The 23,256-nt window shown below is 46.5% G+C and overlaps 2 protein-coding genes across 4 annotated transcripts in view; one reads left to right on the top strand and one right to left on the bottom strand.

Moving 5' to 3' along the window:
• AFTPH (aftiphilin) overlaps nt 1-13,277 on the bottom strand; it is a 62,239-nt gene extending 48,962 nt beyond the window's left edge. The window contains exon 1 of one of the 2 annotated variants that reach the window (XM_069768711.1): nt 12,938-13,277. The gene's annotated coding sequence lies outside the window, so the exon portion shown is untranslated. The remainder of the gene's footprint in view (nt 1-12,937) is intronic. The other variant, XM_069768710.1, reaches the window with a different exon arrangement.
• An 82-nt stretch (nt 13,278-13,359) lies between these two features.
• SYS1 (SYS1 golgi trafficking protein) lies at nt 13,360-22,996 on the top strand. Of its 2 annotated transcripts, none has more exons than XM_069768709.1 (3): nt 13,360-13,486; nt 17,652-17,700; nt 18,967-22,996. In XM_069768709.1, the coding sequence occupies exon 3, from the start codon at nt 19,010-19,012 to the stop codon at nt 19,484-19,486; it is 477 nt and encodes a 158-aa protein (XP_069624810.1). In that variant the 5' UTR covers nt 13,360-13,486; nt 17,652-17,700; nt 18,967-19,009; the 3' UTR covers nt 19,487-22,996. The 2 variants fall into 2 exon arrangements, with proteins under 2 accessions (XP_069624810.1, XP_069624809.1); XM_069768708.1 differs by having other exon boundaries at nt 13,361-13,486; nt 18,961-22,996.
• Nucleotides 22,997-23,256: the final 260 nt, after the last annotated feature.

The raw sequence follows: 23,256 nt of genomic DNA, 5'->3' as shown, positions 1-23,256 counted from the left end.
TTTTAATCGCAGCAACAGCATATGGGGCAAACGTCTGTATGGAGCATCTTATGGGGCCATAATCAACATTTGTGCAGCATTATATGGGGCATATTTTAATATGGAGCACCTTATGGGGCCCATTATAAACTGTATGGAGCATTATATGGGGCTCCTGATACAATATGGATATTCAAAAACACAACCTACTGATGTCTCAACTAATTTTACTTTTATTGGTATCTATTTTTATTTTTGAAATTTACCAGTAGCTGCTGCATTTTCCACCCTAGGCTTATACTCGACATTAAGTTTTCCCAGTTTTTTGCGGCAAAATTAGGGGGGGGGGGGGGTGTCTTATATACTCGGGTCGGCTTATACTCGAGTATATACGGTAATTTCTATTGCTGGTTTAAAAAAAAAAAAAAAAATTAAATATAAAGATCTTGATAGATTGGACTTTTTTTATTTTTGCATTGGGAAAAGACGGTTTAAAATTTGGTAGAAAGTTTTCAATATTTACAACAAAAATCCCAGATGCATATTGTGAGAAAGGAGGACCATTGGAAATAAGTTTACCATGCACCCCCTAAACTCACTAAATCAGCTCCAAAAAGACCATATTAAATTAAGGAGAACGACCCGGAGCATCGATGAACCAAATATAAATAACGTTTATTACATAATTTACTACATAAGCAAAAACATACAGTTCAATAGCAATATAGCATTAATAGGTAACAGGAGCAACATGAATGTCTATAAAATGCTGAAAAAAGCCCCCATCCCAACCCCACAAGTAATACTCCACAATAATGGGAGCATACAAGCCCATCCCCCTCAGCAGTAAAGCCTAATAAGGTGCTAAGTGCAAATAAACGGCCACAGAAGGGCTTAGCCTAGATAAGGCACCCAGTTCCCAGACCAATGGACCCCATCTCCTGACCGTCTCCCCACCCTCCCCCTGCTATCGGTAAGCTCTGCACCAGTACCAGCCATCTTACTTTTGGGGTGACGTTATGGGGTCCGATGTTCGGACATTGGTCTGGGAACTGGGTGCCTTATCTGGGCTAAGCCCTTCTGTGGCCGTTTATTTGCACTTAGCACCTTATTAGGCTTTACTGCTGAGGGGGATGGGCTTGTATGCTCCCATTATTGTGGAGTATTACTTGTGGGGTTGGGATGGGGGCTTTTTTCAGCATTTTATAGACATTCATGTTGCTCCTGTTACCTATTAATGCTATATTGCTATTGAACTGTATGTTTTTGCTTATGTAGTAAATTATGTAATAAACGTTATTTATATTTGGTTCATCGATGCTCCGGGTCGTTCTCCTTAATTTAATATAGTTTTCAATATTTGTAAAAACTTTTTTAACTAATTGGTTGTAATGTAGCTGGGTATCTCATGGTGGCAATGGGAACCTTCAGCAGGCAGCCATGGAAAACCCATCAACCCCCCACAATTGCGTCACGGGTGGGGGATGATTAGCACCGCACCAGGATTGCGCTACTTAAATTGTCCTGTCAGATTGACAGCGACAGTTAAATAGTTAAACGTACTGTCAGAGGCGGCTAAGTACACCAGCACTACACAATGGACATACTGGTACATTGTATCTCAGGAAGGGATTAAATCATAAGTGGTCAAGGGTTCGACTACGGACTGTAAGAACGGATGACGTTGTTCGGAACTCCTGTAGAAGTTATCTACTGCGAACCAAGTCTCGAAAACCTATGGGATGGGACCGATATGTATCCCCATCCCGTGGGCCATCATGCTGCATCCCCATCCCGTGGGCCATCATGCATCCCCATCCCGTGGGCCATCATGCATCCCCATCCCGTGGGCCATCATGCATCCCCATCCCGTGGGCCATCATGCATCCCCATCCCGTGGGCCATCATGCATCCCCATCCCGTGGGCCATCATGCATCCCCATCCCGTGGGCCAACATGCATCCCCATCCCGTGTACATGCCATAAGTGGCTTATAGAACACCCCTTTAACACGCTCTCTAGTGCTCGTCTAACATGAATATAATTATTAACAGCCACAATGTACTCTATTCATTAACAAACTATCAAACCATCTCATGGCACATGAAGACAAATAACTAGGAAATGCCACCACGGTCCAATGCAACCCTGCCAGCCCTTCATTCCCAGCATAAATGAGGGTCTCAGCAGTCGGACCCACCAGATTGATAAAGGAAGGCCATCTTTAGCAGATGCCGCAATCTTCATGTGCACAGCGGCTTTGATAAATGCGGTAAAGCCACATATTTTACTACACAAGTGCAGGTGGAGTGCAGCGCGGGAATACTGCTCCTGACCCAGGACACCTGTCTGAACACTGCCGGAGCAGGAGTTTAGTGGTTCGCCATCTGCAGCCTCCCGGTCTCATTTATGTCAGCACACTACAAAACAAAGGCCAGAGGATTTTCCATCACGTCACAAGTGTCTCCTGGGTGCTCAGTTACAGGACAGGAATATAATACATTGCATTTTTTATCAGTCTCATTCACCACCAGGAGCCATACGTAGAAAGCCACCTAAACTGCACTAAAGAGGAAATACTCTGCAGCAGAACTACAACTCCCAAAATTCCAGCTGATAAGGAATAAACAAGCCCAACGACACGAGCGACATAAGCAGGCGCCCTCGTCTACCTCCATTACACGGGCAGGTGAACCCTGAGAACGACCGGGCGGCTACAAGGACAATTCACCGACTGTTCTGTTTACATATCCGACCTCCTCGGAGACGTACAAAACTGCAGAAAGGGCAGCGGCGGTCACAGCGCTGGATCCGCTCCTCGGCTTTCTGGACTGTAATCTTGGCTCAAAGTACAAATCAATAGTTTAATGTAATTTTATAAATCCTCATTTCTCCTATGAAGAATCCCTAATACAGAACAGAGAAAGGAAATGTATCCCCACCCTGGAACGGCAGTGATAACAGGGAAATAAAAGGGGTGCATCATAAATAAAAGGCACATAATATAATAAATGTTCCTAAGAATGGTATATTACATTACTGTTACCCTAGCAACTTGTTCAAGTATCGGTAAAAAAGAAAAGTGGCGGACATCCTTAGTAAATCAGTGAATGTGCCAAGTCCCCATCAAAAATGTCATAGGTGTGGGCAAAAGTGACTGGGACCCCAATAGATAATTTTGGCCTTTGGCAGTATAGTCTATAGATAGAACGCTCGGGTGCGTTCCCAAGAGGCCCATGATCACTCTGGATGAACTGCAGAGATCTACAGCTGAGGTGGGACAGTCTGTCCATAGGACAACAATCAGTCGAACACTGCACAAATCTGGCCTTTATGAAAGAGTGGCAAGAAGAAAGCCATTTCTCAAAGATATCCATAAAAAGTGTTGTTTAATGTTTGCAACAAGCCACCTGGGAGACACCAAACATGTGGAAGAAGGTGCTCTGGTCAGATGAAACCAAAATCAAACTTTTTAGAAACAATGCCAAACGATATGTTTGGTGTAAAGGCAACACAGCTCATCACCCTGAACCCACCATCCCCACTGTCAAACATGGTGGTGGCAGCATCATGGTTTGGGCCTGCTTTTTTTTTTTTTCAGCAGGGACAGGGAAGATGGTTAAAATTGATGGATGGAGCCGAATACAGGACCATTATTGAAGAAAACCTGTTAGAGTCTGCAAGACATGAGACTGGGATGGAGATTTGTCTTCCAATATAATGATCCCAAACATAAAGCAAAATCTACAATGGAATGGTTCACAAATAAATATATCCAGGTGTTAGAATGGCCAAGTCAAAGTCCAGACCTCAATCCAATCGAGAATCTGTGGAAAGAGCTGAAAACTGCTGTTCACAAACGATCTCCATCAATCCTCACTGAGCTCGAGCTGTTTGCCAAGGAAGAATGAGCAAGAATTTCAGTCTCTCGATGTACAAAACTGATAGACGTACCCCAAGCGACTTGCAGCTGTAATCGCAGCAAAAGGTGGCACAACAAAGTATTAAGTTAAAAGGGGCCGAATAATATTACACGCCCCACTTCTCAGTTTTGGATTTTCCACAAAAAATGTAAAATAACCAATAAATTTCGTTCAACTTCACAATTGTGTTCCACTTGTTGTTGATTCTTCACCAAAAAATTTACATTTGGTATCTTTATGTTTGAAGCATGATATGTGGGAAAAGGTTGAAAAGTTCTAGGGGGGCGAATACTTTCGCAAGGCACTGTATTTACATACAATTAAATTGCATTTTATTGCATGAAGTAAGTATTTGATCACCTACTAACCAGCAAGAATTCTGGCTCTTCCAGACCTGTTAGTTTTTCTTTAAGAAGCCTCCTACTCGCTACTCATTACCTGTATAAAAGACAGCTCGGCAGTATATGAAATATTTATTTTCCACACTGTATGTGGTCATTGAAAGTGTAATAATATCAGCCTTGTGTATTTCTCCACCACTCTAATATCAACAAAACTAAAGTCTTACCTTTTCTTTGTGTTTGCTTTAGTTATTTGTACACACAGGGGCATGACTACCCCTATTAGGGCTGTGCATTTAGTGTATATAGCTTTCCATGAGCAGTCATGTCTGGGTCCTGCTCTGCCCTCGTCTATTGAGGCCTCCTGGCACAGAGGGGATTAATACTAGAGACGTGACTATCCCGATTGGGTCACCTTGTTGCGGTGGGACGACCTTTACGCTTTTTTTTTTTTTTTAATCAAAACAGCATCAACTAAGTACCCCATGTTATTTACACGTACTATTACTATTTGCTTTCTGCAGGGTATTTGGTCACGTTGTTTTATCCTAGGTTATGTTTATTAATGGCCACAGTGAGAATATGCACCTACAGTACAGATCAAAACTTTGGACACCTTCTCATTTAAAGATTTTTCTGTATTTTTCATGACTATAAAAATTGTACATTCACACTGAAGGCATCAAAACTATGAATTAACACATGTAGAATTATATACTTAACAAAAAAGTGTGAAACAACTGAAATTATGTCTTATAGTCTAGGTTCTTCAAAGTAGCCACCTTTTGCTTTGATGACTGCTTTGCACACTCTTGGCATTCTCTTGATGAGCTTCAAGAGGTAGTCACCGGGAATGGTTTTCACTTCACAGGTGTGCCCTGTCAGGTTTAATAAGTGGGATTTCTTGCCTTATAAATGGGGTTGGGACCTTCAGTTGTGTTGTGCAGAAGTCTGGTGGATACACAGCTGGTAGTCCTACTGAATAGACTGTTAGAATTTGTATTATAGCAAGAAAAAAGCAGCTAAGTAAAGAAAAACGAGTGGCCATCATTACTTTAAGAAATGAAGGTCAGTCAGTCCGAAAAATTGGGAAAACTTTGAAAGTGTCCCCAAGTGCAGTGGCAAAAACCATCAAGCGCTACAAAGAAACTGGCTCACATGAGGACCGCCCCAGGAAAGGAAGACCAAGAGTCACCTCTGCTTCTGAGGATAAGTTTATCTGAGTCACCAGCCTCAGAAATCGCAGGTTAACAGCAGCTCAGATTAGAGACCAGGTCAATGCCACACAGAGTTCTAGCAGCAGACACATCTCTACAACAACTGTTCAGAGGAGACTTTGTGCAGCAGGCCTTCATGGTAAAATAGCTGCTAGGAAACCACAGGACAGGCAACAAGCAGAATATACTTGTTTGGGCTAAAGGACACAATGAATGGACATTGGATTAGTGGAAATCTGTGCTTTGGTCTGATGAGTCCAAATTTTAGATCTTTGGTTCCAACCACCGTGTCTTTGTGCGACGCAGAAAAGGTGAACGAGTGGACTCTACATGCCTGGTTCCCACCGTGAAGCATGGAGGAGGAGGTGTGATGATGTGGGGGTGCTTTTCTGGTGACATCGTTGGGGATTTATTCAAAATTGAAGGCATACTGAACCAGCATGGCTACCACAGCATCTTGCAGCGGCATGCTATTCCATCTGATTTGCGTTTAGTTGGACCATCATTTATTTTTCAACAGCACAATGACCCCAAGGGCACAATGATAGCAAGGGCTATCTGACCAAGAAGGAGAGTGATGGGGTGCTACGCCAGATGACCTGGCCTCCACAGTCACCAGACCTGAACCCAATCGAGATGGTTTGGGGTGAGCTGGACCACAGAGTGAAGGCAAAAGGGCCAAGTGCTAAGCATCTCTGGGAACTCCTTCAAGATTGTTGGAAGACCATTCCCAGTGACTAACTCTTGAAGCCCATCAAGAGAATGCCAAGAGTGTACAAAGCAGTCATCAAAGCAAAAAGGTGGCTACTTTGAAGAACCTAGAATATAAGACATAATTTCAGTTGTTTCACACTTTTTTGTTAAGTATATAATTCCACGTGTCAATTCATAGTTTTGATGCCTTCAGTGTGAATTTACAATTTTCATAGTTATGAAAATAAAGAAAAATCTTAAAATGAGGTGTGTCCAAACTTTTGGTCTGTACTGTACACGTTGCACTTATATCAAACCATGTTCCAACGGGGGTTTTGCCCAGTTGGTTGAGAATAGAAAATTTACATAATTAACAGAAAGAATAAGTTGGGAACGGAGGGGCACAGAAAAAAAGAAAGAAAAATTGTTCCAGAATCAAATGGCGCTCTGGCAACTAGAAGAGGTACTCAAAAGGAGTTAAAAAAAAAAAAAAAGTGAAAAGGTCTCTCTAAAGAAAATGTGCCATCTACAGCTTCCATCAATGATTACCTGTCCAGTGGTGAACACAAGAATATGACCGTCTACCAGCTCCAAAACTGCTGTACGGTTTGCCTGTGATCATTAATCTTCAGTGAGGGAAAACCTGGCTGATGTGAGTTTTCTGAAAACCATAAGACCGTGAGCCAACGATCCGGAACTAGCAGCGCTTTGGACGCAGCATCTCTGAATCATGGGCACATACCCTAAGGGTACATGCACACGTCACCTTTTAGATGCTGGCGTAACAGCCGAATATTCCAAAATGAAGATGTTTCAAGAAAATGCATGTGGTGTTTTTCTTAAAGGGAACCTGTCACCTGAATTTGGCGGGACCAGTTTTGGGTCATATGGGCGGAGATTTCAGATGTTTGATTCACCCTTTCCTTACCCGCTGGCTGCATGCTGGCTGCAATATTGGATTGAAGTTCATTCTCTGTCCTCCGTAGTACATGCCTGCACAAGGTAATCTTGCTTTGCGCCGGCGTGTACTATGGAGGACAGAGAATGAACTTCAATACAATATTTCAGCCAGCATGAAGCCAGCGGGTAAGGAAAGGGTGAATCAAACACCTGAAATCTCCGCCCATATGACCCAAAACTGGTCCCGCCAAATTCAGGTGACAGGTTCCCTTTAAAGCATCTTCTTTTATGAATATGAACAGCCTACTTCTGACAACCACTTCCTGGCTTTTGAAACCTGAAGTATTTAAACGAAATGACAAAGAAGGAACATGTGCACAGCAATGTCGTTATTACATCGCCGTGCTTTATGTTTATTCTTTGTAGTTTTGTTTTTTTGTTTTATGCTTTTTCAGACAGGTACCAGGCAGAATCTGAAGGCAAATTAAATCATGTGAACAAACCCTTGAGGACTCATTTGCACAGCAAATATTTCATGAGGATAAATGTGTTATGTATTTGTGGGGCAATATGTTGCAGAATACAAGGCTGACCCTCGGTGTGGATTTGTAGGTTCAAATGAAGGGAGTTCACATGAGTATTGACCCAAGGCAGGGCAGTTTTCTGTGTGGCTAGAGACAAACATTTGCAAAAATAAATGTCTGTGTCCACTCTCGCCATCAGCGCGCCAGCCGCTTGTCCGCTCTCGCATCAGTGCGCCAGCCGCGTGTCCGCTCTCGCCATCAGCGCGCCAGCCGCGTGTCCGCTCTCGCCATCAGCGCGCCAGCCGCGTGTCCGCTCTCGCCATTAGCGCGCCAGCCGCGTGTCCGCTCTCGCCATCAGCGCGCCAGCCGCGTGTCCGCTCTCGCCATCAGCGCGCCAGCCGCGTGTCCGCTCTCGCCATCAGCGCGCCAGCCGCGTGTCCGCTCTCGCCATCAGCGCGCCAGCCGCGTGTCCGCTCTCGCCATCAGCGCGCCAGCCGCGTGTCCGCTCTCGCCATCAGTGCGCCAGCCGCGTGTCCGCTCTCGCCATCAGTGCGCCAGCCGAGTGTCCGCTCTCGCCATCAGTGTGGTTTTCACTGATGGATAAATAAATGACAACGCTTCACCTATACTTTGCAATGTTCAGCACGGACAGTACTTCCATCCGTGTGCTGTACATATTTTTCACAGACCCATTGTATTGGCCCTTGCCTTCTGTGCTGCTGGGGGAAAAAAAAAAAAAAAAAAAAGATCTGTGTGTGTTTTGCACAAACACATGATCTGTGAAAAACAAGGACATGTGAACAGCAGCATGAATTATAAAGGTTACATGTTGTATCTGTGAAAAAAACAGAACAAAAGAAGAAAAAAAAACCCACAGATACAACAAGTGTATGCAACACAGACATCTGAATGAGGCCCAAGAGCAATTTGTCGGCCATTTTCGGAGCTGCTGAAATCTGCATGCAAAAAATTCTGTATGACCCGGAGAGTAAAACACCATCATATAAATAATCCCCTTATAGCGCAGCCTAAAAAATCCCGTCTATAATGAAATTATTACAGCCCATAGACAAAAGCATGGACACTTCTGCCTGGAATCCGACCGATCGAGTTCTTGTATTTGCTTTCCAGTGTCTCGCTCTGGAAAATTACAAGCCTGGTGAATATTTCAGAAGGAAGGATCAGGTGCCACCTGCTAGTCGCACCTCTCCCCCTGAGCCAAAAGTAACTCCCTCCCAGAGATGCATGGAGCAGACACCAGGAGCAGGGGGCTCAGACACATAACAGATGAAAGGAAGAAATACTGTACTGCTTATTGTGTTATATTGCATTACAATGTATCCTCTTTTCTCAAAATATTTACCACCAGAAGTGTAAAGACTGCCACATGTGACTGCTGTGGTAATTCTGCTGCTCAGGATTTCACATAAAGTTCTTTCTAAGGCATTAAATACCCCAAAATGAATCCGCTAAGTGAGATATGCCAATAGAAAAGTACAGAAGTAAGCAAACTGCCTGTGCCAGCGACACAGTGTGATCAGATCTACAGCACCAAATGTTGGCACAGGAAGAAACGCTGCACATGTATTGTGTTACGGAGCTCTATATCTAGGTGCGAAAGCCAATTAAAGTAACGATGTCCTCAGGATTCACCATCGGAGATCGGCTCCAGGACGCCAATGAAAAGTCTTTTTCAGAACCTAGCATGATCTGGAAGGAAGAACGTAATATGGTCGTAGTACAGGGAGGCAAGCACCAGAACAGGCCCTACCCTGCACGGAGCATGGATGCCACTGAGAGGATAATAAAGCAGATTTGGGCTCAAGGACATAAAACAGATCACAGGACACATACGACATGCACATTGCCAGATCAGACGTCAATATGATTTTCTATTCAAACATCTAGCAAGTAAAATGGAAAGTAGGAAATAATATTAAAACGTGTGCAAATTATTATCACCGGCAAAAATTAAGGGGTTGCATATGGGAATGATATGGTGCACAGTTATCACATACACCGGACCTTACATCTGTCCATGCTCCAATTACTGGGATTGCAGGAGATATGCAGTATAAGGGTCCAGCATGGACTTTCCTGCAAGATGTACCCTAAAAGGCATCTCCCATAACTCAGAGAAGTGAGTGGATGGCTACAAATTGGGTTCAAGGGCATAAAACTGAAATCTTTCCATATTATTCTGACTGGTATATAGCCATGTAGTGCTAAGGCTACATACACACAGATGTTGCAGTTCTCAGCATATTGTGGCCATGAGTGCACTGTGTGCTTATCTTCATCACAGAGAAGGAAAGCTTATAATTTACGGTACCTCTGTGCCTGCTGGAAGTGCAGAGAACCTGTTGCTAGACACCGCCATGCCTTACCCAAAGATAAGAATGTATAGAATATCCAGGGCTGTGGTTACACTTGACGCTGTGAATACTGACATAGGAGTGGTGGCCAATTCCTTCGGTGGCCCTGGGCCCTCTCCTCCATCTGATGCCACAGCTACGCCATCAGGCTGGAGTCACACATGCAGATTTTGTGGCAGGATTTTTTTTTGTGCCAAAATAAGATCTGGATCCAAGAAGAAGTAAAAATAATAGAAATACTGACGTTAGGCCACAATTTTGCATCCACCTATTAGTTTATATCTGAAAAGCGTATGTGCACATGACATCACTCAGACACTCAAAACAATGAACGTCTGCATTTCTATGGAAAAATCACTCGCTGTGCACATGTTCGGGCTTTTGAGTCTTTTAACAGCTTCAGGTTTCCAAAGATGCCGAGCAGTTAAAAGCAGTGAGCGGATTATTCTTCAGGAGACCCGCCACACTTTACAACACAGGTCAATGAGAAAGCTGAAATGACACCTGGAATACGCCAGGCCATCTTTTTGAGCATTTTTGAAACTGCTAGCTGATTCTTCATTGTTAAATGGAGAAGAAAAAAAAAAAAAAAAAAAAAACAGTTTAAGAAAAAAAAACACAATAGAAAACTGCTTGGGAAAAACAAAACAAAACTCTGTTAGTCAGAAATAGACAACGCAAACAGGTAATGACCAAAAAGACGTAAAATTAAATAAATATACAATTCTCTAGGACAAAAAAAAAAAAAAAAAAAAACCACCAACGTGTCCAATTTAAGTTTCTTGAAGTTTAAAAGATGTTGTGTGCACATACCCAAAGTGTGACTCCATAGGGGGTTTACTTTCCACAAAATACAAACAGAAAACCAACAGTACTGCTATAAAGCCTCACTCAGGATCTCCATGTATCATGACCCGATGACAGGCCGAAGCATGGACCGGCAGAGGGTCTCCTGACATCCTCATATAGGTCTATGACCCCCAGCCAGCCTATACATTACAGCTGGTACTCAGACAGTGGTACACAGATGTCTGAATTTGGCCTAAATGGGACGCCCCTCTGCTGAGACCCCAACAATCATGTCTGCTGACTGCACACAATGGCTGCCTTCCATTACAAAAAACCCCAAAAACGCAGCATAGCCATGCATGTGCTGTAAACACGACACGTAGAGGTGCGCAGAGCTTTGCCCACATTATTTGGCCATACTCTTACTGGCCCAACAAAATAGCTGGCATTTTTGGAAATATTATCAACATGTTTTGTAGAAAGTCTGCAGCAAAATGATCAGCGCAGAGGATTTGACATCAGGAAGATGTCATTTTATTCTGCCGCTTTCCACAGTGGAGGTTATCTCTTTGCAGTGGAAAGTGAAATCTGTGGCAAATATGCAGAATTTCTGCAATAAACTCTACCGCGGTCTTTGCTGGGAACAGTCCAGGGCGCATGCACCCACAGAGGGAACCTGACAGCAGCCTGCGGCTCAGGGGTGAAGAATCAGCCCTTAGTTCTGGTCTTGTAGTCAGGTATACCTCACTCTGGAACAATGAGTCCCGGATGACCAGTCCTAAGCCGGTCCCTGCTAGCTTGTCCCTGCCCCACCGCCAGAGACTGACAGGTCTCTCCCTAAGCGTGTGTGTCTGGGGAAAGACCCATCAGTCGGGGGGATGGGGGCTGCTGGGGATCGGCCTCTTGAAAAAGTGCTATAGTCCCCGTCCGGCTTTTAGCAGTCTGTGAAACCCTATAGCGTAACGGTGCCGATCTCTGATCCACGGATTGGCCAGCAGGGATCTGCCATCAAGATTCTGTCATTTATCATGCATGGTTTATATAGCGCCATCATATTCTGCAGCACTTTACAGACATCATCACTGTCTTGGATGGAGACCACAGCGTTCAGCATGGGACACTGACCCCCTGCACACCGAGGTTCTCCATGCCATAAGACGGAGACGGTGCAGGGAGGAAACGGCGCAAGGTGGGACCGGCGCAGGGAGGAAACGGCGCAGGGAGAAGACGGCGCAAGGTGGGACCGACGCAGGGAGGAAACGGCGCAGGGAGAAGACGGCGCAAGGTGGGACCGACGCAGGGAGGAAACGGCGCAAGGTGGGACCGGCGCAGGGAGGAAACGGCGCAAGGTGGGACCGGCGCAGGGAGGAAACGGCGCAAGGTGGGACCGGCGCAGGGAGGAAACGGCGCAGGGAGAAGACGGCGCAAGGTGGGACCGACGCAGGGAGAAGACGGCGCAAGGTGGGACCGACGCAGGGAGGAAACGGCGCAGGGTGGGACCGGCGCAGGGAGGAAACGGCGCAGGGAGGAAACGGCGCAAGGTGGGACCGGCGCAGGGAGGAAACGGCGCAAGGTGGGACCGGCGCAGGGAGGAAACGGCGCAAGGTGGGACCGGCGCAGGGAGGAAACGGCGCAAGGTGGGACCGGCGCAGGGAGGAAACGGCGCAAGGTGGGACCGGCGCAGGGAGGAAACGGCGCAAGGTGGGACCGGCGCAAGGTGGGACCGGCGCAAGGTGGGACCGGCGCAAGGTGGGACCGGCGCAAGGTGGGACCGGCGCAAGGTGGGACCGGCGCAAGGTGGGACCGGCGCAAGGTGGGACCGGCGCAAGGTGGGACCGGCGCAAGGTGGGACCGGCGCAGGGAGGCCCAGATTTCCCTGACAGGTGACATGGCAGGTTAGCACACGGAGCGGTCAGAGCAGCAGGGCGATGAGTAACGCCATGGAGTTCCTGGAGGCAGTGCTCGGCATTGGAGCTGCAGTACCCCACACGACCTGAAGTCAGGGGTGGCGCTGCTTTTCTACTCCTGTACGATCCCTTTACATTAACGCTTTCCTTCCTGGAGCCCCGGCAGCAGCACTAGAGCCGGAGCTCAGCAGTCAGTCCGGGGAGGACACCGGAGGAAGTGACGGGCAGAAGTTGTCAGAGCTGCCATGTTATGTACACGGAGTCACAGATGTAAACAGCCGGATCTCACCTTGCCCCCTTCTCCGGGGCCGCACAGCTCGGACTTGCCGCTCATGTCTGTCCCCGGTACAGTGCCGACTCTCCGCCACTCGGTAATGTTCTAGTCTCCGGCTCCACCTGCCAGTCCTCCAGATAACCCCGAACCCAGGAAGCGGCAACAACACCAGCAGCAGCAGCACTCAGCCTCCACCTCCTCCTGGATCCGCCTTCCCGTCAGCCACCGCGTCCAGGAGGAGACGCTGAACCGCTGCGCAGGCGAAGACGGAAGTGGAACAGCAAAGAAGGGCGGAAAAGTGTGAGCTGTCAGCCTCTCCTGCCAGTTACTACGTCACTCGCTTCCTACGACTCTCTGACGTCATCTTCAGGTGACTGACAGGGATTAGTGGGAGGATTGTGTCACGTGATTGGAAAGTCTGTGCGATGTGTACAGGCTGACGTCACTTCCGGCACGGAGCTGTAGCTGGCGGCTAGGGCGGAAGTGACGCACTCGTGTGGCCGGTGTGATGGCAGGAGACGGAGGCGGCTGGAGTGGTTGACAGGAGTCTGCGGGGACAATATGGTGAGAAGGAGCCGCCCTGGCGATGTGCTCAGTGTGCGGCTGCTGTGTGGAGGTGTCACCTGGGGGTCGGTGCTCGGCTTTGTCCTGTCTCGTTTTCCTTCCCATCTCTCCCATCAGTGGTCATGTCCTGGGTCTGTGTCCGGGGCCCCGTAGGGAGCGCGAAGGCTGAATTCGGAAGGAATCACATCAGACATTGAGGCCGCTGTGCTGTCCACCATGCTTTACACTGCACCTCTTCTTACAATTCCTGCTGTGTGTCAGCATAATCCCAGAGACCAGTACAAAGAAAAACCGATGTTGTCTCCCACAGCTCCCACTCACTCAGTATAAGCACTAATCTGTGGTCCCCTCTTATAAACAGCAGGAAATGTCCCCAGTGGGCGCTCCATATTTCCTGCCATGTTTGGTGATGAGGCCGGTAGTGAGTGCTCCGTATTTCCTGCCATGTTTGGGGATGAGGCCGGTAGTGAGTGCTCCGTATTTCCTGCCATGTTTGGGGATGAGGCCGGTAGTGAGCGCTCCGTATTTCCTGCCATGTTTGGTGATGAGGCCGGTAGTAAGCGCTCCGTATTTCCTGCCATGTTTGGGGATGAGGCCGGTAGTGAGCGCTCCGTATTTCCTGCCATGTTTGGGGATGAGGCCGGTAGTGAGCGCTCCGTATTTCCTGCCATGTTTGGTGATGAGGCCGGTAGTGAGCGCTCCGTATTTCCTGCCATGTTTGGTGATGAGGCCGGTAGTGAGTGCTCCGTATTTCCTGTCATGTTTGGGGATGAGGCCGGTAGTGAGCGCTCCGTATTTCCTGCCATGTTTGGGGATGAGGCCGGTAGTGAGTGCTCCATATTTCCTGCCATGTTTGGTGATGAGGCCGGTAGTGAGCGCTCCGTATTTCCTGCCATGTTTGGGGATGAGGCCGGTAGTGAGCGCTCCGTATTTCCTGCCATGTTTGGGGATGAGGCCGGTAGTGAGCGCTCCGTATTTCCTGCCATGTTTGGGGATGAGGCCGGTAGTGAGCGCTCCGTATTTCCTGCCATGTTTGGTGATGAGGCCGGTAGTGAGTGCTCCGTATTTCCTGCCATGTTTGGGGATGAGGCCGGTAGTGAGTGCTCCGTATTTCCTGCCATGTTTGGGGATGAGGCCGGTAGTGAGCGCTCCGTATTTCCTGCCATGTTTGGTGATGAGGCCGGTAGTGAGCGCTCCGTATTTCCTGCCATGTTTGGTGATGAGGCCGGTAGTAAGCGCTCCGTATTTCCTGCCATGTTTGGGGATGAGGCCGGTAGTGAGCGCTCCGTATTTCCTGCCATGTTTGGGGATGAGGCCGGTAGTGAGCGCTCCATATTTCCTGCCATGTTTGGTGATGAGGCCGGTAGTGAGCGCTCCGTATTTCCTGCCATGTTTGGGGATGAGGCCGGTAGTGAGCGCTCCGTATTTCCTGCCATGTTTGGGGATGAGGCCGGTAGTGAGCGCTCCGTATTTCCTGCCATGTTTGGTGATGAGGCCGGTAGTGAGTGCTCCGTATTTCCTGCCATGTTTGGGGATGAGGCCGGTAGTGAGTGCTCCGTATTTCCTGCCATGTTTGGGGATGAGGCCGGTAGTGAGTGCTCCGTATTTCCTGCCATGTTTGGGGATGAGGCCGGTAGTGAGCGCTCCGTATTTCCTGCCATGTTTGGGGATGAGGCCGGTAGTGAGCGCTCCGTATTTCCTGCCATGTTTGGGGATGAGGCCGGTAGTGAGCGCTCCGTATTTCCTGCCATGTTTGGGGATGAGGCCGGTAGTGAGCGCTCCGTATTTCCTGCCATGTTTGGTGATGAGGCCGGTAGTGAGTGCTCCGTATTTCCTGCCATGTTTGGGGATGAGGCCGGTAGTGAGCGCTCCGTATTTCCTGCCATGTTTGGTGATGAGGCCGGTAGTAAGCGCTCCGTATTTCCTGCCATGTTTGGGGATGAGGCCGGTAGTGAGCGCTCCGTATTTCCTGCCATGTTTGGGGATGAGGCCGGTAGTGAGCGCTCCGTATTTCCTGCCATGTTTGGTGATGAGGCCGGTAGTGAGCGCTCCGTATTTCCTGCCATGTTTGGGGATGAGGCCGGTAGTGAGCGCTCCGTATTTCCTGCCATGTTTGGTGATGAGGCCGGTAGTGAGCGCTCCGTATTTCCTGCCATGTTTGGGGATGAGGCCGGTAGTGAGCGCTCCGTATTTCCTGCCATGTTTGGTGATGAGGCCGGTAGTAAGCGCTCCGTATTTCCTGCCATGTTTGGGGATGAGGCCGGTAGTGAGCGCTCCGTATTTCCTGCCATGTTTGGGGATGAGGCCGGTAGTGAGTGCTCCATATTTCCTGCCATGTTTGGTGATGAGGCCGGTAGTGAGCGCTCCGTATTTCCTGCCATGTTTGGGGATGAGGCCGGTAGTGAGCGCTCCGTATTTCCTGCCATGTTTGGGGATGAGGCCGGTAGTGAGCGCTCCGTATTTCCTGCCATGTTTGGGGATGAGGCCGGTAGTGAGCGCTCCGTATTTCCTGCCATGTTTGGTGATGAGGCCGGTAGTGAGTGCTCCGTATTTCCTGCCATGTTTGGGGATGAGGCCGGTAGTGAGTGCTCCGTATTTCCTGCCATGTTTGGGGATGAGGCCGGTAGTGAGCGCTCCGTATTTCCTGCCATGTTTGGTGATGAGGCCGGTAGTGAGCGCTCCGTATTTCCTGCCATGTTTGGGGATGAGGCCGGTAGTGAGCGCTCCGTATTTCCTGCCATGTTTGGGGATGAGGCCGGTAGTGAGCGCTCCGTATTTCCTGCCATGTTTGGGGATGAGGCCGGTAGTGAGCGCTCCGTATTTCCTGCCATGTTTGGGGATGAGGCCGGTAGTGAGTGCTCCGTATTTCCTGCCATGTTTGGGGATGAGGCCGGTAGTGAGCGCTCCGTATTTCCTGCCATGTTTGGTGATGAGGCCGGTAGTGAGCGCTCCGTATTTCCTGCCATGTTTGGGGATGAGGCCGGTAGTGAGCGCTCCGTATTTCCTGCCATGTTTGGGGATGAGGCCGGTAGTGAGTGCTCCGTATTTCCTGCCATGTTTGGTGATGAGGCCGGTAGTGAGCGCTCCGTATTTCCTGCCATGTTTGGGGATGAGGCCGGTAGTGAGCGCTCCGTATTTCCTGCCATGTTTGGGGATGAGGCCGGTAGTGAGCGCTCCGTATTTCCTGCCATGTTTGGGGATGAGGCCGGTAGTGAGCGCTCCGTATTTCCTGCCATGTTTGGTGATGAGGCCGGTAGTGAGTGCTCCGTATTTCCTGCCATGTTTGGGGATGAGGCCGGTAGTGAGCGCTCCGTATTTCCTGCCATGTTTGGAAATGAGGCCGGTAGTGAGCGCGCCGTATTTCCTGCCATGTTTGGGGATGAGGCCGCGTAGTAGAGTCGGTGACTGTGAACGTCACTTCTTGCTTTTTTTAGAACAGTTTTAACCCATTTGTAAATTAGTATGGGGTTTTGTTTCTGCTGGAAACCCCCTTTTGAAGAGTTTGTCCAGGATTAGAAGTCGTGGAGGAAGAAATGTGAAAATAATTTTACTCACCTGGTAAATCCCCAGCTGCACTGCAATCTCCGAGGCTCCCAATTAGCTGCAGTGGTCATCTGCAGAACATGACTGGTGGGGAATTACCTGATGACGTGTAACGTAATTTTTTGAAGAAACCTCTTTAAACATGTAAGATGTCACTTGTGTAGGGGCAGATCACAACATTTGTGTCCATGTACAGCAGTAAAGCTGCAGGCACATTACAGTAACAAAAAACTAATCCGTGCTCCAAACAGAGTAAAACCAAAAACCACCAAAGGAGAGAACGCACAATAAAAAGATATATCTTTATTAAGAAATAATGACAATAGAAAAGCATACAATAAATGTGCACGTATCAAGCCAGAATGCGGCCCTCATCGATGGAAGATCGCGGCTGGTAAGTATATTACTAGGGTCAGGGAACTTGCATTAGTGGCACCACTCCAGTGCTGAAATGAAAAAAAGGAGAAAAAAGAAAACCCTGCTTTATTATTTTTATTTCTAGACATCTTATTGGATTTCAACCTGCTATCATTTTTAGAATATAGGACAATGTGTTGTGTCCTTTAATCGGGGACTGAGCATAACATTCAGGTAACTAATCTTTTTGTTTTGTTCTTTTTAGGTCTGTTACATATCTTCCAGATTTGTTAACAAGCGGAATCTTATGCCAGGTGAGAATGATTCTTCCATTCATACTGTATCACACATTGTGTTTAGGTAATATCAGGTGTGGCACAGGAAACTTTTTGGGGCTCAATGGAAGAATGGAGGCTGCTTTGCAGTTCAAAGTGACATAAAAACTACGTATACTGCTTTTTGGTTGTGTTTTTTTTATTCCATGCACTATTGAGAACACCATGGAGTTTTTTCACGTTTCTAGTCATTAAAATGAAAAAAGAAAAGTTGCACGTGTCCTAAATTAGCAAATAAAAATCCAGTTCTGCGTTCCCTCAGAATTCAATATCCTGAACATACAATGGCCCAGGAAAGACTATTGTAACGTAAAGGGGTTTAATCTTAAACACTTACATTGTAGAACAGGCGCGCACGGCTCCTCTGCTTCCCGACTCCTGTTTGCCAGAGGGAACTGCGCTCCCAATTAATTGATCATTCAGACAAGCAAAATAAAAACCGGATGGTCGCAACCAAAATAATACTTTGGATGTGATAAAATGTGTGTGCTTTTTCTGCATGTACACGGCATTATTGCACTCGGAACAATGTTAGTCTATGGGGCCATGCTCATGTCAGATTTCTTTGCTTGGCCCAAGCCGATCTGAGAACAAAAATCACTGCATGACCGAGTTTGATCCGATATTGGTTCACACTTTGCCATGCAGATCACTGACTGTGTGAAAACCATCGGACTGCACTCAGTTGACATCGCAGTGCAGACTGGTTTCCACAGACTGACAGAATGGAGACATTTTCTTCTCCTCATCTAAGAGAGTCAGATCACACTCTGATCAAAGATCGGTAAATCATTTGCATATTCGACCCAATTGTCTCGGATAAGAGAATACACGGTCATCTACACCTATCCTAATTGTGCAGTTCACACCAGCAGCATGGTTGTGTCATTGGACCAAACTGTGCACCCTGTAATGCTGCAATGAGAGGCATCTTTCACTCTGCAGCATCAGAGGAGCTCTGGGGGACTGAAGCAGGTCGGATCAAGTAATCCGGCCAGTTTCAGAGCAGCACTTGCAATCTCTAGACCAAGATGTTGTTAGAGCTGCGCTCTTTGCTTGGGAGACTGGACAACACTAGTAAAGGAGTAGTAGACTATAAAATTAAAAATCCCTCTGTTCTTGAGAATGGACAGGAGTTTTAGTAAGATATCAGTTGTAAAGTTGATTATTTTTGCAGTCGATGAACTTGAGATTAACCCTTTAACATATTGCTTTTTTTACTGTGTCTTACTTTTCCAGCAACAGTTTCCTGAGCTGTTCACCTGCGTCAGCGCTTATAGACTGTACCATGAGAATGGCCGGACAGTTCCGGAGCTACGTGTGGGATCCCGTCCTCATCATTTCTCAGATTACACTGATGCAGTTCATCTACTATGGCTTCCTGGGCCTCTGGATTGCATTACTGGACTTGTTGGTTCACTACAGCCCTTCCCTTGACCAGCTATTTAATCATGAGCTCTTGGGCTTTTCTTCTGTGCACGGGAGGATCACCATGATGGCTTTCATCTTAAACTCTTTGACCTGTGCTCTGGGACTACTTTACTTTATCCGCAGAGGAAAGCAGTGTCTGGATTTCACTGTGACAGTCCATCTTTTTCACATTTTTGGATGTTGGATATATAACGCTCACTTCCCGAGCACGATCACTTGGTGGCTGCTGATGTTTGTCTGCATTGGTCTAATGGCAGTGACTGGCGAGTATCTGTGTCTGCGGACTGAACTCAATGAGATCCCCCTCAGCTCTGCACCCAAATCTAATGTGTAGACTTTTTTTTAACCCTACGTACCCGTCAGATGTTTCAGTATTTATACTCCGCACTGTTAGATCTGCTAATGGTTTCTGGAGTTTGGTTAAAACTACTTCTAGAATTAAAGCTATGGAATAATTGAGATGATGGAGTATACAAGCTGTTCGCACGTCTGAGTATGGTCTGTTCAGCACTTGCATTGAACACTCAAAGTTTTTCTTTTATTATTATATTTTCTATCATTTGTTACATCTATGACCACCCTGGATTTTTTTTTTTTTATTGTAGATTTTTTTTTTTTTCTGTCTTCTCAAACTTGCAAGAACTTTCCTGGAGGAGATTTAAAGGTTTCAGCATCTTTATATTTAATACAAGCAGATTTCTATCAGCAAACTAATAGAGATGCCAAAAATTATCATGTCTGATAGGTAACCCACTTGTGTAGCACATAGTTGACATAGTCACATATCACGTACGGATGGCCATAAACTTCAAGGGAGGAGAGAGGTGATGGATGAACAGAGGTTGAGCTGAAACAAGAAAAGAGACAGCATAATAGCGGTTTTATGTAACGTTTCTTATAGAAAGGCCTCATTCTCACATCCAGTGGTCTCGTGTGAGTGCTGTCTGTGGTTTTCACGGATGTCACTCGCACCTCTGATAGTCTCTGGGGCAATTCAGATGTCTGTGACTTTTCACAAACTGAGAGATCTGTTCAAAATCATTGAGACATGTCAGATTTTGATAGGAGTGTCGGATCAAAGTCAGCAAACCAAGTCCATGGGTCAGTGAAAAATATCGGACAGCATTTGGAGCACCCAAACGTAAAATTGATGGATAGCATTTCCCAGGGGTAGAAAATATGGGAAAAAAAATCTTTTATTGCTACATGCGCATGACAAAGCTACACTTCAACCATTCAGGTCTTTCGAAATGTTGCTTTATGGGCAGGAAGCAATAAAGGATTTTTTTCCGTCTTTTCTAGCCCTAGTGAGTGCTGTCCATTAATTTTTTTGTTTGGGACTGTATGAAGATCAGCAGAGTTTGGTCTTTTTTGGGGACTGCGTCACTTCGAATTGAGTGTGTGCTGTGGATATATTTTCTTTTTTTTCTTTTTTTTTTTTTACAAGAACTCGGATGATATCAGAGTGTGGTCCAATTTTCACAGACTGTCAGAATAGAGAAGGTGCAGTAACCCCCCCACACACACACACGTATGAGAGAGACTGATGACACTTGGACCAAACTTTGACATATAAATAAATCAGTCCGATTTTCTCACACATGGAAAATACTGACATGTGAATGATTCACACATCTATGTTTTGGTGGCAGGCTACAAACCTCGTGGTATGGACTGGACACAGGACTCCTTATGCCAACTCAACAGCCTTATAGGCATATATAAAAAAACACCAAAGTTGAGCTTGGTTTGAGTTGGTATACATGCAAAACATAGAACCATGTTGACATTGGCCATAAAACATACAAAATCTATAAGAAACAAAATGAGCAAAAACCCTACTGTAACTAAATAAGTAAAAAGCAAAAGTGCATTTAAATAACACAGGGTTCTTAGTTATACTTGTTTTGATCAAAAATAGCATAAAAGCCATCCCACTGCGACAAGGTGACTCTGATCGGGACGGTCCTACACTGTCTAATATTAAAAACCTTACCATGTGTCAGAGTTGACCTCATTGTGTGTAAGGGCAGACAAAGGACCGAGTCCCAACCAGTAGACACCAGTCTAGGGAAGCCTTTAAGTGTAATTTCTAGCTCAGAAAAGGGAGGCCACACCCCGGTTTGTGCAGAATGCAAAAATACAAAGAAAAAACACAAAAGCTGCGCTTGGTTTGAGTTGGTATTCGTGCAAAACATAAACGCATGTTCACATTGGCCATAAAACGTGCAAAACCTACATGAAACAAAATGAGCAAAAACCCTGCTGTAACGAAGTAGGTGGGATGGCTTTTATGTTATTTAAATACACTTTTGCTTTTTACTTATTTAGTTACAGCAGGGTTTTTGGTCGTTTGGTTCTTGTAAGTTTTATAGGCATATACCGTATATACTCGAGTATAAGCCGAGATTTTCAGCCCATTTTTTGGGGCTGAAAGTCCCCCTCTCGGCTTATACTCAAGTCATACCCGGGGGTCGGCAGGGAAGGGGGAGCGGGGGCTGTGTAATTATACTTACCTACTGCGGGCTCGGTCCCTGCAGTCCCTTCTTCTCCCGGCGCTGCAGCTTCTTCCTGTACTGAGTGGTCACTGGTACCGCTCATTACAGCAATGAATATGCGGCTCCACCTCCCATAGGGGTGGAGCCGCATATTCATTGCTGTAAATGAGCGGTAACTGGCCGCTCAATACAGGAAGAAGATGCAGCGCCGGGAGAAGCAGGGACTGTGCTGGGAGCAGGTAAGTATACAGGGAGGGGAGCGCTGCGCGATATTTACCTGCTCCTTGCTCCGGTGCGGCTCCGTCTGCAGCGTCCTCTGGCAGTGACGCTCAGGTTAGAGGGCGCGGTGAGGTAGTCAGTGCGTGCCCTCTGCTGAGCGTCAGTGCTGGAGACGGAGCCGCACGAGGAGCAGGTAAATATTGAAAGCACCGGCGTCCTGAGCGAAGAGAGGTGAGTATGTGATTATTTTTTTTTTATTGCAGCAGCATTATATATGGAGCATCTATGGGGCCATAATCAACGGTGCAGAGCAATATATATGGGGCACAGCTTTCTATGGAGCATCTATGGGGCCATAATGAACGGTGCAGAGCATTATATATGGGGCACAGCTTTATGTGGAGCATCTATGGGGCCATAATGAACGGTGCAGAGCATTATATATGGGGCACTGCTTTATGTGGAGCATCTATGGGGCCATAATGAACGGTGCAGAGCATTCCATGTGGCACAGCTTTATATGGAGCATCCATGGGGCCATAATGAACGGTGCAGAGCATTCCATGTGGCACAGCTTTATATGGAGCATCTATGGGGCCATAATGAACGGTGCAGAGCATTATATATGGCACAGCTTTATATGGAGCAATAATGAACGGTGCAGAGCATTATATATGGCACAGCTTTATATGGAGCATCTATGGGGCCATAATGAACGGTGCAGAGCATTATATATGGCACAGCTTTCTATGGGGCAATAATGAACGGTATGGAGCATATATTTTTATTTTTGAAATTCACCGGTAGCTGCTGCATTTCCCACCCTAGGCTTATACTCGAGTCAATAAGTTTCCCAGTTTTTTGTGGCAAAACTAGGGGGGTCGGCTTATGCTCGGGTCGGCTTATACTCGAGTATATACGGTATGTAAAGAGCGGTCAAATTCAAGCCAGTCTGTACGTGGCCCGTTAAACTCGATGTGTGAATCCTTTGTCAATGTCTACAACATGTCTTTTTGTTTCGTTTTTATTTCCGCAAGTCGCGGTAAAAGTGCAGCTTGCTTGAAATTTTCTGTGATTCGAAATTAAGAAAAAATCCATTTCCCATTAAAACCTGATTTTAAAAGTAACCGTCATTTGTTTTTTTCCATAAATGAATAGTCACTTGAAAATTTGAAATATTTGTCATTTTTACATTGCTTTTTTATTATGTCAATATCTGGAGGGACATGTAAAGAGAAGTGTGGGTAGTGTGTGACTATTTTCACCAATTTTATTTTTTTTTTTGTTCTGACTACAAAGGACCACCAGGAAACATTTTAAATTGCATTCCTCTTTCCATATGAATTATTTTATATATTCGCCATTTTCTTTTTCGATGGTGTTCGAC

This window comes from Ranitomeya imitator, chromosome 5 (genome assembly GCF_032444005.1).
Source record: "Ranitomeya imitator isolate aRanImi1 chromosome 5, aRanImi1.pri, whole genome shotgun sequence".
In the NCBI taxonomy this organism is placed as follows: Eukaryota; Metazoa; Chordata; class Amphibia; order Anura; family Dendrobatidae; genus Ranitomeya; species Ranitomeya imitator.
This window is presented reverse-complemented; position numbering and strand designations above follow the sequence as displayed.